Source organism: Hemiscyllium ocellatum, chromosome 10 (genome assembly GCF_020745735.1).
Source record: "Hemiscyllium ocellatum isolate sHemOce1 chromosome 10, sHemOce1.pat.X.cur, whole genome shotgun sequence".
Taxonomy (NCBI): Eukaryota; Metazoa; Chordata; class Chondrichthyes; order Orectolobiformes; family Hemiscylliidae; genus Hemiscyllium; species Hemiscyllium ocellatum.
The window spans coordinates 52574086-52595088 of NC_083410.1; the positions used below are offsets into that span (position 1 = coordinate 52574086).

The window sequence follows — 21003 nt, forward strand, 5'->3', positions numbered from 1 at the left end:
CTGAGATTTTCCAGCATTTTCTCTTTTTAGTTTCAGATTCCAGCATCCGCAGTAATTTGCTTTTATACTATTAATTTTAAAGTAGTTATGGAAAAGGATAAGTCTTTGATAAAAGTTAAAGGAAATTTAAGGAGTAAAGGAAATTTTAAGGGTAAGAAACAAGAACTTCAAAATGTTGATTGGAGTAGACTGTTTGCAGGTAAAGGAATGTCTGACAAGTGGGAGGCTTTCAAAAGTGTGATAATGAGAGTTCAGAGTCATTACGTTCCTGTTAGAGTGAAAGGTAAGCATGGTAAGAGTAGGGAATAATGGATAAATAAAGATATTGAGATTCTAGTCTAGAATAAAAAAGAATCGTATATTAGATAAAGTCCACTGAGATTAACTGAATCTCTTGAAGAGGATGAAGAGTGAAGCAGCATTCTTAAGAAGGGAACCAGGAAGGCAAAGAGAGCATATGAGCCACCATTGGCAGATAAGGTTAAAGACAATACAAAAAGATTCTACAAAGACATTAAGAGCAAGACAGCAATTAGAAAGAGAGAGTAGGACCGCTTTAAAAAAAACGAGGTTGTCTTTGTGTTGAACATCAGGAGATAGGAGAAATATTAAGTAAATATTTTGCATTAGATTTTACTGTTGCGAAATAAATGGAGGCTGGGGAACTCTGGAAAACAAATACTGATGTTTTGAAAACAGTTGATATTGCAGAAGAGGAAATGCTGGAGATCTTAGAAAACATAAAGGTGGATAAATCTCCAGGACCTGATCAAATGCATCACCAAGTTGTAGGAAGTTAGTGAGGAAATTACAGGGACCCTAGCAAAAAATATTTTTATCATCTACAAACATGGGTGAAGTAATGCAGGGTTGGTTAACGTTGTTCCATTCTTTAAGAAATTCTTTAAGGGGAAGCCTGGAAAAAATAGACTTGTGTGTCTGTCATTAGTGGTGGGGAAGTTGTTGGAGGTGATTCTGAAAGATAGCATTTGGAGAAGCAAGGGATGATTAGATGTATTTTATATTGTCACTTGTAACTAGGTACAGTGAAAGGTGCATAATGTTGCCACATTCCGGCACAATTTTAGATTACATAATAAATTACAAAATAAATTATATTAATGGTAAAACACTGACTAAATGAATATTAAACTGATAGCACTAAAATTGAAACAGCTTCAAAAGTTAATCTTTCCTTGTCTGTCAACTTCACCCACCCTGCTCCTCCAATTGCCACCGACCAACCTCATTCCGGGCAATGTGTTCCTTTTCTGCTGTCACAGGTGCCACCACTTCTGTGCCCACTGCCTTTGAGCTGGAGATGGTCACGGCGCATGGGTCCTTCATGTTGGACATTGACCGACAGGTCCTGGCTCATCTTCTGATGCTGTCACCTGAGATGAAGCAGGGATGGAGATACACGGGACCCTGACCTCCCGCAGGAGGACATCAGGAGGAGGTCCCAGGGCAACCAAAACAAAAAAAAATACTGAGCTGGAAATTGTGAATTATGAGCAGCCAAGCCCTGAGCTCAGCACCTGTCAGCTCTGCTCTGCCAGCTTGGATTTTAGGGATCCTCAGCATAGTTTTGTATGAGGAAAGTCATGTCTCACAAACTCCACTGAATTGATTTTTAATGACATAACCCAAAAGATTGATGAGGGCAGAGTGTAGACATTGTTTATTTGGACTTTAGTAAAGCCTTTGACAAGGTTCTGCATGGTAGACTGATTAGTAAAGTTAGGTCACATGAGATTCAGGGTGACCTTGCCAATTAGATACAAAATTGATTTTATTATATGCGACAGAGGGTAATGGTGGAGGATTGTTTATTGGAATGGAGGCCTGTGACTTGTGGTGTCCCAGAGGGATTGGTACTGGGTCCACTTTTGTTTGTCATTTACCTATATTAGATTAGATTAGACATACAGTGTGGAAACAGGCCCTTCGGCCCAACAAGTCCACACTGACCCGCCGAAGCGCAACCCACCCATACCCCTACATTTACCCCTACCTAACACTACGGCCAATTCACCTGACCTGCACATCTTTGGACTGTGGGAGGAAACCGGAGCACCCGGAGGAAACCCACGCAGACACAGGGAGAATGTGCAAACTCTACACAGTCAGTCGCCTGAGTCGGGAATTGAACCCAGGTCTCAGGCACTGTGAGGCAGCAGTGCTAACCACTGTGCCACCGTGCTGCCCACAATATGTGTTATGGATGAGAATGTAAAATGATGTGGAGGAGCCGGTGTTGGACTGGAGTGGACAAAGTTAAAAATCACACAACACCAACTTCCAATCCAGCAGGTTTATTTGAAAGCATGAGCTTTTGGAGCATCACTCCTTCATCAGGTATTTGTGAGCAGGACCATAAAACACAGAATTTATAGCAAAGATTACAGTGTCATGCAACTGGATAGATATATTGAAGAAACCTGAATTGTGGTTATGTCTTTCATCTTTTAGAATGGGTTGCTGGTTTTGGTTCATTAATATGTGAATCCCAGAATTTCTTTTGAGCCACACTCTCAAGATAACTTTAAGATTTCATAAAAAAAGGTAACACATCAGCTCAAAAAATGCATTAAAGGTGTAAGGTTAGAGTCTGTCTCTACCCCAATCTTGAGTCAGACTGGTTCGATTTCCAAAGTGAAATTTATAAAATATTACATGGATTGACTGCCTATTGTTTGTGCATTTTTGAGCAAAATCGATTGCATCTGCAAATATAATTCAGAAAATACAAATTCACCCCATTGACTTATATATGTGTGTGCATGCAGGAGAAAGAGTGTGTGCATGTTAGTGTGTGTGTGTGTGTGTGTATGAGTTTACATGAAAGAGTGTGTGTTTGCATGTGTGCAAGCTTAGTAAAGTGTAATGGAGCTCCATTATAGCCAAGCTCGTTTATGGACAAAAGAGCTGAATTCCAGAGATGAAGTGAGAGTGACTAGAGTTAATGAAATGTAAGGGAATTCTGCTTGTAGGTATCATACCTAGCACCAAGGAAGATTGTTCTAGCTAATTGCTCACTTCAATCCAAGGGCACTATTTTACAGTACCTTGGGTGTGACCTAAGTCCAGCTACTTTCAGCTGCTTCATCAATTTCCCTCCATCGGGAGTCCTGAAGTTGGGATGTTCACTGATGATTACACAATATTCATGACTCCTCAGATACTAATGTAGTCTGCACCAGTATGCAGCAAGACCTGGACAATATCCAGGCTTGAGCTGATAAATAGCAATAAACATGTGTATCGCACAGCAGACAGACAATGCTCATCTCCAAAGAAAATGAATGTTACCTTGACCCCATTACCAGTACTAACTTCCCTTATCAACATCTGGATGTTACCATTATCCTTCCCATCTATCCGTTCCACTCTACTCTATCACCATCACACCCCACCTGCATCCACCTATTGCCTTCCCAGATACCTTAACCTCCAGACCCACTCCTACTTCATTATTTATTCTCAGCACCCTTCCCTCTCCCAAACATTCCTGATGAAGGGTTAATGCCCGAAACATTGACGTTCCTGCTGCTCGGATGCTGCCTGACCTGCTGTGCTTTTCCAGCATCACACTATTCAACTCATCTTTTCCAGGGCAGTTAGGAATGGACAATAATTCTGGACTAGCCAGTAGCACTTTCATTGCAAGAAGAATTGAAAAGCGTTGTGCCTGGATACCATAACTCATACAGAAGGTAGATTCACTTGAAAACAAAGATCAGGTAGAGAATAAATAATCCACGACCAAAAGGTGAGCTTGTCAACTCAGCACACCAGAATCTGATCTTTGGGTTCCAGTTAGGAAAAGAGGTTAACACAATCACATTGCTTGTGAGATACATAATTTCTAAATATTGACGTTCCGATCGCTGGTCTGGCTTTTCAAACATGTTATCTTGTCAGTTTCTTAAGGAACTTCCTGGTAAAGTGTGCCATCAATTTATAGGCACAGGTTGGGGACATCAGTGCATCGTTTATGCTCAGCATATAATATTACTGTCTTAGTGAGACATTAAATATTTGTGTAATTTGTTTTTAGTAACTCAGTCCATTCATAATTTGCTGTTCTATTGCCATAATATTTGGACATACCTATTAAACATTCCTTGAAATAACTTTAACATTGAACTCTGGTATGTAACTAAGAGGTAGCATCTAATTAATTGCTTGAAAGTGGATTCTTTCTGGCAGTTTGGCAAAGAAGACTTAAATGACTTGTTTGAAACATTGAGGACAAGAAAACCAAGGGTTGGTAAATGCATTTATTTTTAACTGAAACTGCATATAATAAATTATTTGGTGAGGCAAGACATTTGGCAAGTTTTAGCTGAAACTGTACAGTAAACTAGTCGGACCACAACTGGAACAGTGCAAACAATTGCCCTTTTCTAAGGAGAGATAGACTGCCATTACAAACAGTCCAAAGAAGATTCCCTTGGCTGATCACAGGTGGGAGGAACAGTCTTCGGAGGCGGGGTTGAGTTGATTGGGCCTGTTGTCATCGGAAAATAGAAGAATGAGACGGAACTTTATTGCAGCATATAAGATTCTTGGACTTGATAGAATAGATGTAGTTATTCTCCCTTGTGGGAGAGTTGAGGACCACAGGGCAAAATCTCAGAATAAAAGGTCACCTATTTAAGACAGTGAAGAGGAGGAATTAGTCCTCTTGCCGGTAATGAATCTGTGAAATTCTTTACTGCAGTAACCTGTCGAGGTTGGTCTTCTAATACATTCAAGGCTGAGATAGACAGATATTTTAATCAGTAAGGGAATTAAGGATTGTAGAGAAAAGGTAGGAAAGCTTATTAAACCAGCTATGAGCTCATTAATTGGAGGAGCAGGCTTCTGTTCCAATGTCTTATGGTCTTCTTCATCCTTAAACCTAATGTGGAGAGGTTAGACACCAGAGAGTTTGTTTCTTGGTGAAGAGTCCAAGGATGGTATTAAGGATTTATCTGTTTCTTAGGACATATTTTTCATTATACCAAAGCTCAGTTTGTGTACCTACTGAAGAGCACCTGGCCTCATCTCACAATTAGCAAGATTGAAATAACTTGTACATGAAAGATGAGAACATTCAATTCATGCTGCAAAGGGATATTGTTATTATATCCTGGTTAGTTCAGTTGGCTGGATGACTGGTTTGCAAAGCAGAGTGAAGCCAACAGCATGTGTTCAATGACCACACTGGCTGAGTATATCATGAAGGACTCTCCTTCTCAACCTCTCCCCTCACTGAGGTTTATTGACCATCAGGTTAAATCATCACAAACGATCTCTCTCAAATGAGTGCTATGCCCTGGTAAGACTATCACAACATTTTACTGACAGCCTGCTCCTTGAATATATCAGTATTTTTCAGAGAAAAGGGAGAAACTAACCACTTAAAATGCAATATTTGTATGCTTATTTATGAAGCAGTAAATCAATTTTACATTTAGTCAGTGACAGCAGGTCACCAGCTATAAGCTGGAAACCCCACTTGAAACAAGCTGATGCCATCTACGGTTAGCGTGGATTGAAAGATTTTCCTTTACCTCAGCTGTGCACTCATTTAGAGATCGTCAATTATCAACTCAGCACAGTTGCAATTGCCTTAACATGTTTATCCTAGAACAGCAACATTATATCACAGAGAATAAAAGAAGTACCATCAACATTAGTAACTATGAATAAAAAAGAGAAACTCCCAAAATGGTAATGTGATCATAGCATATTTAAATGTTATAAGACATCCCTCTTCTTCATTCGCCAGCTCTTGAAATTGAGGATAACCTTTTTACACTCTGCATGTGTTGGTTCTGAGATGGCCGATAAGAATGAAGAAAATTGACTTTCAGAAAACAAACATGTGCAATATGACGTATCATATAACACCTTAGCATAACAATTTGATTAAATAGTATATTAAAAGAAAAAGATTTCACACCTCAATGGTCTGGTAACTATCACTTATGTAACTTGGTTTGGGTATCAAATCACATATTTGAAAAGTTATAGTTTGCAGTATGCTGTCAGAAAAAAATATTCATTCCCTGTGATTTATAGACTAACATTGATCTGATCAGTGCAGGTGAGAGGAAAGTACAGATCATTTTTAAGAATATTCTGATCATTAGATAGACTCACTTTGATCATTCTTAACCTCCTTAAAAAAGGATTTCAGATTATCTGTGGACCTCCTTGAGGTTACTTAACTTTCCTTGGTGCTAATGCAATAACTTCAATTAAAGGTTGTTTATTAAATGCTTGTTTTAAAGTTTAGAGATGAGGGTTCATTTCTATTGTATTCACAACATAATTACAAACTTCTCTATCGGAGACAGATTTATAATTTTGCTACACATAGAGCTATAGAGATGTACAGCACAGAAACAAACCCTTCAACAAAGTCCTAACCTCGCTACCTGAGTGATCGTCTTTGTTTTGCACATTTAAGTTGTTTTGTACAAATCTACATTTTAATAGAAAAGTCAATGTCTTATTACATAACTCTTCTTGTAATAATTTTATCAGGGCTATATGTATAGATAAGGTGAAGTACTGAAACACATTTAAAAAATTGTAATGCAAGTTAATTGTAACACAATGAGATTATAGCACTTTAAAAAAAATTGCAAGAAATTTCATTCAATTGTACTACCTGTACGATTGGTACATCTGTGGCGGTGGGATAGGGGTGCGCAGGGAGTGCCTGTACTCAGAAATCCTGGACCTACCTACTCCAATGTGGGGGGTGGGAATTTCAGATCCCCCTATTTCATGAAGATTAGCTCATTTTGGCAAGAGATGAACCAAAATTAATGGAAGAAGCTCAGTCCCGTGTGGAGAACCCAAAATAACGTTATCTGTTTCCTGAAGTTCTTCCATTGACAGGCTTTGAAATACAAAAACACATGTTCTTCCAGTTTCAGTGGCTAAATATTGTATGATACGTTAGATGTGTTTCACTGTAGCATGAATTACAGCGACTGGACCTGCAAAGTTTAAGTTGATTATTACATTGATCAGCATTGATACTGATTAAGTATTAAAATGCATGGAAATATTTTACCCCATAGAAAGAAAATGGCAATATCAATTCAAAAGTTGTCAAAATATGGGCCTAGTAGTTCTCCTGTCGTGTTTGAATGGAGACACAAACGTCCACCCATCATCAACTTTGAAACAAAATGACCATGAATGTTTTTGAAGTAAAAACATCTGAGATGCTATACTTCATTAACATGCAAACTATTTTGCAATGGAATTGAAACTTCAGCTACAATTTTCAAAAATGGCTATCTGCTATTTCTGTTTCAATACACTCCATTGTTCACATGGTCGAGAATCTGTTTTGAGAGATGGGCTGTTATGAATGCCTGCTCAATTTCAAAAATCCAGAATCACTTGTCTCAGCAGGTGGCTGTATTCAAATTTCGATTAAGTCTTAGGAGGTTGTTAAATGTTTGTCTTGTATTCAGTGGACAATGTTTGTTTACTGTTATAGCAAATTGACCACTTGAGGAGATGTAAATTATTTGAATGGCTTTTAGTGGATGAATATTGATTTCATAGGAGTTGTTTTTGAATAAGAGAGCTCTATTAGAATTTTCTTTTGATGTAAAATTCAACCAGATACTCCAGCCTGCCCAAAGTGTTTACTGGGGAAGGAGCTATGGAGGACACATGTGGGAGCATGATGATTACAGAGGGAATAAATTAGATTTCCTATAGTGTGGAAATTCATAAGGGATTGAGGGCATTGAGGTGGCTTGACAGCCATGGGGTATGGAGATCGAGTGGATATGTGGGGTTGAGGGTGATGGCTTGACAGCATGACATATAATCATTATAACTAGGTGAATTCTCCAGTAAATGGAGGCAGACATTCATCATCGTCCAGCCACCACTGTCAACTTAGAACTTGATCTGGAAGTGGCAGGCCCAATCTTAGTCCATTCCAACTTCCTGGAATGAAAACATGGCAAGCAGAGGCTCTTTTAAAGAAGATGGGTCTTTGGGTCAGAAATTCTCTCAATTCAACCTTTCTGCCTCTGCCATGAGAATCTGTCCTCTAAATTTTCTTGGTCTACCAATCAAGCAAGTGTTGTCTACATCATCCCAGCAACGGAAAGGAATAGAATTGATACTAAAGGAAGAAGCACGGTGATCAATACGACAGGTTTGAGGAGGCAATGTGTTTTTTCTGCCCACTTCACACCGATCTGACATTTTACAGAGAGGCAGGACAAGCAAGGGCAATCTGTAAACCTTTAGCCTAATGAGGCATTATCCTGTTACCACCTCAGACATGGCAGAGAATTAGGCTGCATACTATGCAGAAAATATGGTAGTTTTAGCTGCACAGTGTGCTGTCACAGAAGGGAGCAGGGAGTCTTCCATTGTGGGCCATGCTGTCTATTGGCCACGCTCTAGCCAAATATAATTTCTTCCATCTTTAAGCTTCTCCTCTGTGTTTCTGAACGTGATCTCCCACACGCCTTACTGTGACCCTGACCTGGGTCCTTGACGTGGTGTATTTGCTTCTAGCCCAGCAGTGGCAGGAGCTTCCACTGGCAGCTCTCTAAGGTGGGAATTCATTCAAAGAAATTGGCCAAAGTCTTGTCTTGCAGAAATTGCCTACACTGCCAGTTATTGGGATCATGGGCAGTCTCCGTCAACCTTTTAGCTGAAGAACAGGGAATATGTGCCCCATGGAGTTCAGCTGAATGAGTTTACATAGAAGTTGTTACTCAGCAAAGTAAAATAAAAGCCTTTGATTCAAATGACAAATAAATTATATACATCCAAGTTAAGAATTTCCAGATTTCTGGGCAGATACTGGCACAGCGTACAATTTGTTATTTACACATTGCGTTTGAATCCCAAGAGCAGATATAGTTACAAATGAATTAAAGATAGCATCTGCTATGATAACCCCAAAATACCTGGAACTTGATTTCATCTAATGAAATACAGTAAAGTAGTCATGTTATAAAGTTTTTAGAAAGGTAATTTTGGCTTGGTTACAAACCCAGTTGGCTGAATTCCGAAAACAGAAAAAAATTATGAAATACCATATCACAACAGTACTAATGAGGTACTTCTCTGTACTTGTTTGAATGTTATTTGAAGTTGAGCAGGGAAGAAACAAAAAAATTGTATATCACAAGATTTCTATTATAAGAAACATTTTATTAACAAAAAACAGTAAATTCCACTGGCTTAGCATTTCCAATAATGGTTAACTTGGCTTTTGCAACAAAATTTTCTTTCAATATTTATCACACAAAGCACTCGAAGATGGGGCTTCAGAATGATTTTGCTTGTTTTATCTTGTGTGAAATGCATCATTCATAAGTAAAATTTCATACAGTTTTAAAACAAGAGTTTGCCAAAAACACAACACATTACAGTACCAAACAGTATCAACCTAAATGAGATTTGGAAACTGCCATGCTAGGGGCTGTAGGTAGTTTAAGACATAAGAAAAAGTTGCTTCGGTGCAGCCATTAAACCAAATTAGTGACTGCATGGATACAACCACCTTGGCAACATGAATAGCTTAAAACTGTCTAGTTAGTCAAGTGCTAGTTACTTTACAATATATTCTACTGTTGACTAGTTGCTTTCTAAAGCTCCTACAGCCACTTTTAATGTCTTTCTGACTGTATGAGCATGTTTAATAACGGGGTTAACTAAAGTTAACAAATATTTTTATTCCATCTTTCGCCTGTTGTTTGTTATCAATCACCAGCCCATGAACTTCTTTCATGTATCTTTGCATCACCATACCAATGCACTTCAGGAGAATACCATCTTGCACCTGTCATGTTCCCATGCTGAATCCAGAAAACCATGAGACCTAAAAACTGAACTAAGTCGCAGTGAAATTTTCTGAACAAAATCCAAAACTGTTTCCTAATAGGCAGTTCACCACAACCTGAGTGGGAATAAAACAATATTGATCTCATTTGCTTGTAAGTTTAGTCTTCTGGGATTTAGGATTTCCTTCTGTTAGAATTAGGAGAAAAAATGTTTGGATATGCTTTTGTAGACATACTTAATTTCTTGATTATAAATATCAACGATAGCTTGTGTGGGAAGGTTGAACATTATTAATTTGTATTACTTGTTACTGGAGACACAGTTAAATGGATTACAATTGCAAGCATACAATAGTTCGAGACAATAAAATGGGTCAGTAATCTCATGTTAGTATTCATACTAAAATTTGAATGGGTGCAGTCTTCAAAAACAACTTTTCCAGAATGTATTACTGTCTATAAATGCTCAATATAATAACATAAATCACATCGCAACATAGCACAACAAGGTGCATGTAATGTTAGTGTGATTAAGGACTTATCTGCTCAACCTCTCTTCCTCAGAAACTGAGTGTTTTATTTTGATGTACAGGATGACAGCACAACTTTGTCTCCAAGGTAAAAACAAAATGATCAAAAATGAGTCTTGTTTAGACAGGATTTATCTGAGGTGGATAGCACAAAGTGACAAACATAATGAATTGTTTTCGGGGTAACTGAGGCGGCTGGAGCAGTTGGCAAGGAGGCTACAGCAATCCAAAATGACTGCTGACAAAAATGCATGATTCCTGTTATGTTGTGGCCCCTGCTGTTTAAAGCTAATTTTAAATTCCTCCTTCCTATTTCAATGCATGAACATCTATTTTTCTCCCAGGAGGTCTTCTCGCAATTGAGCTGGTTTCCCTTGAAGTACACCCATAGAACCTAATATATTCCCTTTGTATTTGATTTGAAGTACATTACAACTGGGTTTATTGCTGTGAGATAATCTAAAAAATAATATAGAAGCTAAATAATGAGCCCTTAAGATCTGTATAGTTTAATATTCCACAAGTTGGACTGTTCAGTCAAAGCTAAAAATTAAAAACTCTCAATGCTTTAATGTTAAAGTTTCCAACTTTTCAGATGAGTTAAGGGACTTTTTTTTAAAAAGAAACAATGAAACTAAACATTAAAAAATAGGAACAAATAACCAACTGTATTTTCTGCAATGACTCCATAGATACTTAGGAGGATTTCCATGTAACAAGTACATTGACATTAAGCAACATCAAAATGGGGCTTACAAATAATTGAAAGATCAAAGATTCCTTTAAGCATTTCTCATTTTCCCCGTGGGATATAGCAAACATAAAAAGGGTAAATAATTGAAAACAATTTCAAATCGTTGACCTTACAAAGATTTCATAGCATTAGCCACCATTTAATTTTAAAACTCACTTTGTTTCCCACACAACAAAACCTCATAAAAACGTAAGAGATTACAGTCTGAGTCAATTACAAAAAATGCAGCTAAATTATACGTACATTCATATGTATCCCCTCATACATGTATGGTAGACATTCAATACAATTAAAATTAAAAAAAGAAGTTTGAGACTATTAATGACGGCTGCAAAACACATTTTAAAATTGCAGATGTCATCAACAACTTCAAACCTGTCTAAACCTAGCTACAGCTATAACATTACATTTACCAAAAAATGTCTGGTTAGCAGAGATATTTGCATTGTCTATACAACAGGCTATAAAACATCACTCATCACAGTCCAGAAAGCACATATATGTGTTTGTATAAATGTATGTAATAACATATTAGCGTGCATGAAAATTTTCAAATGATTGTATCTATGCTCTCTTTTATCTGTGTATATCCATGCCTTACATTTCCTGTGGAAGAAATTAAGGCTTTCCTTACGTCTTACAACCAGAAAGGGATTATTCCACTTTATACTATTTTAACATTAGTCTTATGTTGTAGCCAGCACTTAAACACAGGTCGCCCATGGATGTAAAGATGATAAACCCTTTACTGTCAAGGGTCTGCTAACTATTGTTTGTTTTAAGGTTCTTGGAGTAATGAGATTTCTGTCATGTTGCACAATTGTTTAGCACTTTGGCTGAAAACTCATGGGTAACAGGTAGATTCTCTGTGCACTGTTGTAATACTCTTCTTTATGAATGCTTCATGCTGTTGTCTCCACAGAAAAGTTCGGACAACGAGAAGATGGAGCGAATGAAAACACTGTGAACAAGTAGGAGACTTCAACCAGCTTGAAATGTTAATGCTTACTTTACAAACTGTCGTCTTTCCTTCCCGATAATGTGTACTGTCCTTATCCTGTGTGCTTTGCAAAAAAAGTAAATCTCAGTTTTATCACGTCTTTGATAAAATGAAGTTTTTTTTGTTTTCCTTTTCTCTTTTACACGCTTCTTTCTTCAGAATATATAATCAGACGTAGTACTCTTTATCCTTATTCTTCTTGTTTTTGCTGGAATTTTTGGCATTGTTCACCTGCTTCTCTTTCACTACAGCCCCATTGGACTGAGCGGAGTTACTGATGTAGTTTCTGCTCTCATCCACATGGTAGGAGCCTTCGTCCCTATTCCTGTACTTGTACATTGCATACAGGAGGATGAGAATGCAAAGAGCAGCTGCTGCCACAATTCCGACCACCATCCCTGTAGTGCTGCTCGATTCCCGAATCACTTCTGCTGTTCCTGGGAAGCCTCTGCCACCTGCACCGGTGGGGTTTGCTGTAGGTACATCATGAAATAGGGAGGAGGTTACTACTGGGTTTTATAGCTTTCTATCATCTGTATAATTTAATAAAGGTGGGCAGAGGGATACAGTACGGTATCTGGAAGGGGTTTCAGGCCACTGTTAAACACATTTTTTTCTGGCCACCAGTTTTAGAAAGGGATAGTGACAACAAAGCTTAACAGAAGCTAAACTAGGTATTGTGTGAGTGATTACAAGTGCTTTATTAGTTCTGACTTCCTTTGCTTCTCACCATGGTGTCTGTACTTTGAAGTAACCTTCATACATTGTTGTGCACAGTGTAGATAAATATTATCTGCTATTTAAATAAAGTTATGCAAAAATATTATCACTAGGTGGCAGTTTGGAATTAAATTACCCTACTTGTGCCTCCACTAAACACCATGAAGGAGCTTTGCTACAAAGATAATGCCATCCCATTAACACAATTAGTGTTGTAATTTCAGGAATGCAACATAATCTTGCTGCAGACTTAAAAGAAAACGATAGTTTGTTGCTTTCAATAGCAAATCAAGAATGGCACATGATGAAACAAGGCAAAAGGTGCATGACCAAGTGGAGAAATGGATTCTAATAGGACTTTAGTGATCATTAAAATTATCTCCTGGGGAAAACAAAGTGTAAGCTTTATTAGAAATGGGCACCACTGTGCAACTGCTGGTTTTCAAAGAAACCAAAAAGAAAACATGTTCAAGTGCAGAAACGTTAATAGTGGACAACTTAGCAGCACATAATAAGACATATGAAATGGATGACAACTGTACTTGTTGCTTTTTGTTGAATGCAGACATTAACATTTTAACATTTATCCTAAAAATATCAAAAAGTATGCTCACCATACAGATCAGTCAACAAATTGCCCCCATGATTTTGCATGAAGGAAAAATGAAAGAAAGTTGTAAAAGAATGATCTTAAAACATGATTATATTTGTTTCTTGCATTATTTCAGCTTCATCATAAGATTATGGCATGTCTTAAAACTGTGTTTAACTTTTACATTAGAAAGCAAACCTATCAAAACATGGCAGAATGTTAAATTTAAATGTTATACCAATGTACACCCCACCTTTATTTTACCAGATCCCTCTGATTTTCAAGGGAACCAATTTTGAATATTTTAACAAAAGTGGTCTATTGAATTTCCTGTAAATTAAAATAAAATACAATAAAGGTCAAGTCACAGCCCAGGAACGAGACACGAGAATGATAAAGTGAGATATTCAACAAAGGTGGGTTATTTTCATCGTCACATGCATCAGTTTATCTCAGAGCCTGTCTGTTAAATGTCAGAGCTTCTTTCAAGTTGTCGTTGAAATATTTTCAATAACAATGACTTATCTGAAATGAATAGATATTTCTCAAGTCAAATGTGTATGATACCTACACAAAGGAATTATTAGTTAGTTCCATTTTGACATGGCTGTGAACCTAAAGAGATTCATGAACACCATTCTTGGAGGTAGCATGCAGACATAAACACTGAACCATGAGAAGGAATGGATCTTAACATGGTATGTGCAATCTTACCTTTTAAAAACAAGAAAAATAATTATGCAAAGTATCCACATCAAAATTATACTATTTCACTTTTCAACAGATCTTTTCCCCAATATTTCAGTGGGGCCCCAATAAATTCCTCCTCAGTTTACAGAAGTTCTGTTGCTTTGTCTCACATTGCCTTTCAGCCTTGCACTTACATTTTAAAAAAGGATAATAAAAGTGTGCACTCATCAATAATGATATTTTGGCAGAGAAAGTCAATTTTCACAACAATTGATGATAACAGAATCCCTACAGTGTGGAGACAGGCCATTCAGCCCATCAAGTTTACACCAACCTTCCAAAAATATCCCACCCAGACCCACATTCCCCACCCTATCTTGTAACTCCTTATTTCCCATGACTAATTCACCTATCCTGCAATTCCGAGGATATATACTACAGGCAATTTTAGCATGGCCAATCCACCTAACCTGCACATCTTTGGACTGTGGCAGGAAATCGGAGCACCTGGAGGAAATCCATGCAGACACAGGAGAATGTCTATGTGGAGCTTGCACAGTCACCTGAGGGTGAAATCAAATCTGGGTCCCTGTTGTTGTGAGGCAGCAGTGCTAACTACTGAATTCTTAAGATGAAATCACCACTGAGATCCCACTCCTTTTCAGAATATTAAGTGTTTGCCATATATTTGAAACTTACTTAAATGTTCAGTCATGCTATAAAATTCTAATTTTCAAAATTATTTTTTGACAAAAGGAGGATTTTAGAATTAAGGTTCGAACAAAAAGAAAAAAGCACTAAAGAATGAAAATTTTTCAATAATAATACAAATCAGGACTAACAGAATAAAGATAAGCAATGATTATTATAGAACTTCAACCAGATGCAGAATGGTTTAGCAGATTAATTCATTTTGAAACTTTAAACTTTCAGCTTTAACAAATCAGAAAGATTAACGGCTCAATTATGGATGCAGACAAGTAACTTTTGTTGGAAGAAACATAAATTTGGTTCTATTGTGATATAACAGTATGTTTAATCTTGTAATTCTGCAATAAATTGAAATCTGCTCATTCAAGAACAAAGGAGAAAGTGAGGACTGCAGACGCTGGAGACCAGAGCTGAAAATGTGTTGCTGGAAAAGCGCAGCAGGTCAGGCAGCATGCAAGGAGCAGGAGAATGGCTCATGCCCGAAACGTCAATTCTCCTGCTCCTTGGATGCTGCCTGACCTTCTACGCTTTTCCAGCAACACATTTTCAGCTCATTGAAGAACATAACATACTTTACTTTTATTCAAACCATAATAGGGAATAGGATTCTTCTGGCTACTTTCTATTTTTGTATATTTTTCAATCACTGATTTGATAAGTATATTTAAAACCATATACTATTTACATCAGAGAAAAAAAATCCTAGGAATGTTTGTGCTTTCAGATCATAAAGAGGAAGGAAATAAAATGGTTTAAGAAATGAGGATATCCAAGAACGATAAAACAAAATGACTTGCATTGAATAATTTCCCAGAGCTTTCTGAAGTGTTTGGGGAAATGGGAAGGGGGTGCATGTACTAGGATTTACCTGATCAGGATGTGAATCACCTTGAGCATCTCATTTGCCAACAGTACTTTAATATCTCACCCAAGGTACTGGTTTATTAAATACATGCCAGAAAGTTTGGTGGCAATGCCACCTCACAGCACCAGGGACCCAGGTTCAAATCCTGCCTCAGGAATTGCCTGTGTGGAGTTTGCACATTCTTTCCGTGTCTGCGTGAGTTTTCTCTGGGCACTCCGGTTTCCTCCCACAGTCCAAAGATGGTCAGGGCAGGTGAATTAGCCATGCTAAATTGCCCATAGTGTTAGTTACATTAGTCAGAGGTAAATGTAGGGTAGGGGAATGGGTCTGGGTAGTTACTGTTCGGAATATCAGTGTGGATCTGTTGGGCTGAAGGGCCTGGTTCCACACTGTAGGGAACCTAATCAAAAAAAAATTGAACAATCCTTTCCTCAGTTGTGACATACTTCCCAGCATGGGTACTTCAATAATGAATGGACCGAGTCAACTTTGGCTACTTGCTCTCCTGCCCAAGGTTGGAAATACAAAGGTCAATCATTAATCCAAAAGGAAAATATGAAAAATGCTGGAAATCTGAAGGAAAAGCAGAAAAATCTTGAAATATTCAACGGGTATTTGAGGCAAGAGAAGCAAAAATACCTGATGAAAGGTCACATCTTGAAATGTTAACTTTGTTTTTCTCCCCATGTAAGTTCCTGGACATGCTGAGTTTTTCCAACAGTTCTCATTTTTACAAAGGTAAAAACAATGACTGCAGATGCTGGAAACCAGATTCTGGATTAGTGGTGCTGGAAGAGCACAGCAGTTCAGGCAGCATCCAAGGAGCAGCGAAATCGACGTTTCGGGCAAAAGCCCTTCATCACTAATCCCTCATTTTTACAAAGCCAATTGTTTCACAGTTACAACAATCCTCTTGAGAGCAAAACCTCAACTAAACTTAGGGTCAAAAATGGAACATTACTGGACTGCTGTCCCAAAGACTGGACTGACCAAGAGAAAACTGACTGGATTAATGCTAAGCTTTCTGAGATATTTCACAAAAATAAAAAAAATGTTTTTGGTTGTACTGCTGGTAGAGGAGGCCTCCAGACAGTGATCTAAATTGGGAAAACTGATCTGTATTGTTTTATGAAATGTTGACAAGGAGGAATGACAATGCTTGACGGAAATTCCACTGTAATTAAAAATTCACAATGCTTCAGAAATAAATTAATATTAAAATGGTAATGCTATACATGGTCACTCTCTCCACATCTGGAATGTTACTATTCTGATCAACTTGGTTTGCAAACATTTCGATTGGTCCTCCTTAGACCAATGGTCTAACCAGCTCATGTGAAATCTAGTCATCACATCTGTAACAAAATTAGTTCAAATTGCATTTAACAAAGTGGTTCTATGTTAATCAATTTAAGCCTGAAGACAAATCTGTGAAAAATCCATACACTTTGATTAGATGGCTCGACTTTACATAGCCAATGAAGCAAACAAATCTAAATTGGGATTTTCAATTGATGGGTTGTAACCTCCAGTGTCAGGACACTAAAGGATTGGTCTTTGTTTTACTTCTGTTTCACTTTGGGTCAACAGGAAATCCAACTCTGAACCCTTCATGGAATCAATTACTCTGTTTTATATAATCTAAAATTATTGCCTAACCATGTCTCTGTGAATTTCTAAATTACATTTTGCAGTGGCGCAATGGCTTTGATATATATTTGGTGCTACCTGTACTTGCATTTTGACTGAAAATTTCAATTGTCTGGAATTCAAAGTCAGGGGTTATGCGACCTCCGTAAATTATTCAGACATCTCCTGACTTATGGCGTCAACTGAAACCTTGGAACGAATTACAGCCTTGCACATTAACAGTATACATCCTTCAATATGAAACAGAAATCTGAAGAAAATTTGCAATATTTGAAATAGAAACTAAAGTACTGCATGCCCATCTGACAGTCAGTAGCTGAATGAGAAAGTTAACTATTCTGACAGACTGTTTAACATGGCTAATAGTTAATTTCTTACCAGTTCTAATAAAAAGATCTTTTAGATCCATATATTGACTGGCCTGCTCTTTAATTTCAGTATTTTATGTTTCTGGTATGGTGCATAATGCCCACTGAAACAAACTTCACTGAAATAAGGCAGATGGACTGGATTTTAGTGTTCTTTTTTGTTACATTAAGAAATAGCTCCATATTTCTGACAACAGATTCTCCAAAAGAGGATTCTCCATAAAAATCAAGAACACACTAACTTTGACAGGGCTTTTTTGTCTGATGTCAGAGTGGGAGTGGGAGGGGGAGACAAGGGGGTGTGTTGGGTCAGGGTCCAAGAGGTATAAAGGATCAGGGATATTATCATTGGTGGAGGGTCAATTGGTGTTTGTTCAGTTTGATAGTTATCCAGAAGTTATACCAGGATTTCACTAGTCTAACCTTTCCTGAGTAATTTCTGAAGTCAAATGATGAGTAGCCATGTGGTAAAATTTAAAGGTCCAGCCACTCTGACAGTTCCTGTGAAAGGGTATGTAAGGAAGGTCTGATGCTCGGTGGGTACAGTACCAACTGGATAGTGTGCCAGGGAGCCATGTGGGTATATGCCAAATAGATAGGGAGTGGGGACCAGATGGTTATGGTATGTAGGGATATGGGCTGGGAGCAGGCAGATAGAACTAGGTTAGTTTGGGATTATGTTTGGCATGGACAAGTTGGACCAAAGGGTCTGTTTCTGTGATGTATGACTCTATGACTATGACTCAGTCATAGGATGTGGTTATCATTGGTTAGGCCTGAATTCATTGTCCAAATTTAAGGTAAGAATCAATCACATTGCTGTAAGTCTGAAATCCCATGTAAGCGGACTATATAAGGATAGGAGTTTCATACTCTAAATGATATTAGTAAACCAGATGCCCTTTTATGACAATTGAAAGTGTTTACATGATCACTATTAGACTATGTTTAACTCCAGATTTTTAAACAAATACAAATTTCACTATCTGCCGTGGCAAGATTCAAAACCATTTCTAAGAATATTTGTCTGGGGTTCTGGATGATTAATCAAATGACAATACTACTACTGAACACCAACACCTCCTATCTACCAGGGAAATAAGAGTGGGCGGCACAGTGGTTAGCACTGCTGCCTCACAGCGCCAGAGACCCGGGTTCAATTCCTGCCTCAGGTGACTGACTGTGGAGTTTGCACGTTCTCCCTGTGTCTGCGTGGGTTTCCTCTGGTTTCCTCCCACAATCACAAAGATGTGCAGGCTAGGTGAATTGGCCATGCTAAATAGCCTGTAGTGTTAGGCTAGGGGTATGGGTGGGTGTGGGTCGGTGTGGACTTGTTGGGCTGAAGGGCCTGTTTCCACACTGTAAGCAATCTAATCTTGTGAGTGTCGGGGTGCAAAGTAAGCGATGGCATGTTTAAAGTAGGTTGGACTGTGCAGGAGATATCAGGTTCAGCACTGGGTTTTAGATTAGACTTAGATTAGACTTACAGTGTGGAAACAGGCCCTTCGGCCCAACAAGTCCACACCGACCCGCCGAAGCGCAACCCACCCATACCCCTACATTTATCCCTTACCTAACACTACGGGCAATTTAGCATAGCCAATTCACCTGACCCGCACATCTTTGTGACTGTGGGAGGAAACCGGAGCACCCGGAGGAAACCCACGCAGACACGGGGAGAACGTGCAAACTCCACACAGTCAGTCGCCTGAGTCGGGAATTGAACCCGGGTCTACAGGCGCTGTGAGGCAGCAGTGCTAACCACTGTGCCACCGTTGGCTCGGGGCCGGTGTGGGAAGCTTACCATGTGTTGGGGAATATGGAGGGGTTGTTAAGGAGGAATACGGGGGAATTCAGGCCCTGTGTGTGGAAAGGAAAGGAATAAAGTCCTTGCTGGGTCCTGAGTAGAGAGTGGACTGTCAGGGGTTTTGACTCTCGATGGAAGTGGAGAAATTGTTGGATCCCAGGCAGGGGGGTGCTGATGTCTGGACTTCTGGGTCCTGGCAAAGAGATTATGTGTTGGGTCAAGGTCCAGGAGGCGTCAGACGGAAGGGTTGTTAAGTTGGGGGTTCATTTTTATGGTTATCCAGGAGTTAGACTGGGGTTCTAAAAGTCAAAATCTTCCTAGGTAGCTATTTATCTGACTGCACTTTCAACTCAAATGGATACTTTCAGAGGATTCCAGCCTTGGTGAGTTTTCCATTGGAATCTTCAATTTCCCAGGCAGTTTTCTCAGAGTTTGCTGTAATTCTGCACAGTCCTGGTGCACAACTCCTAGCCCTGCTGTAGAAATTATTAACTGGCCTTGGGAAAATCTGGGCCATATAGACTCTGAATATTGCAGGCATAGTGCAAAAACTAAATATACTGCTGCTACATTGTGCTTCAGAGATCTTGCACAGTATAATACAGTGGGTAGATGTGCTCCCAGAGAAACAATTCATTTCAATACATAGAAGCTGAAAAATCTGAAAATTGGAAGGACAGATCAATTGACCCACTGGCTGAGACATGAATTGGACACAAAGTATTGTGGATTCAAATCATGGCATGACTCACTCAACTTCTTATCCTTCTCAATACTGTCCAGGATTTAGGGAGAAACAAGAGACTAAGGATCATGATCAATGCTGAGCACATTGCCGCAGTATCTATCTTTGGACACTCCTTGCTGTTCAGGATGAAAACAGGCATCGGTTCAAAACACAACAGGAGTCTGACTAATGGACAGAAATCCCTACGGGTCATCGCTTTTGCTGATGGCAGAATTCAGATAGTTTACTTTCAAATTTTGAAAGAGGGCTTTCTACTTGTCAATTTTAAAAGCAGGCGGTATGGCATTTCACAGCAGTAGAGTGATTTGACCCAGCCAATGCATTTCTTTCGTTTTCTTAAACAGTGGGCAGCATTTTTCAGGCGGCAAGTTTCCTGCCGCACCAGAGAAATGGTCAGTGCCAAAGATACTATCTTCCACATAGCTATATGTGACATCACCTGATGGAACAGAGTGATTTCCACCCTTCACATGGCATGAAATCCCACCTCGGAGAACTGTTGCAGAGATGTACCAGCAGCACCACCAGAAGTGGTGGCTCTTGCTGGGACTACATGCAATTCTCTGAGTTTAAGTGTGCCAGGGGTGTTATGTAAAGTCTGATTTATCAAGGTAGGAGCTGGAGGGAAGGTAGGTGCTTAGGTGGTCAATGGGCAGATGAAAAGGCCTGGAGTATGCCTTAAGTGGGGCCTGCTTGGGAAATGAATCCCATGAGAGAGGAATTACTTCCTTTCCT

At 38.8% G+C, this 21003-nt stretch overlaps 1 protein-coding gene across 3 annotated transcripts in view; it reads right to left on the reverse strand.

The window, feature by feature from the left end:
* Positions 1–10962: 10962 nt before the first annotated feature.
* Positions 10963–21003, reverse strand: part of LOC132819765 (neurexin-1-beta-like) — a 578863-nt gene continuing 568822 nt past the window's right edge. For 2 of the 3 annotated variants that reach the window (XM_060831501.1, XM_060831499.1), the window contains one exon: positions 10963–12590. In XM_060831501.1, the coding sequence (XP_060687484.1) occupies positions 12286–12590 (305 nt within the window). In that variant the 3' untranslated portion in view covers positions 10963–12285. The remainder of the gene's footprint in view (positions 12591–21003) is intronic. The other variant, XM_060831500.1, reaches the window with a different exon arrangement.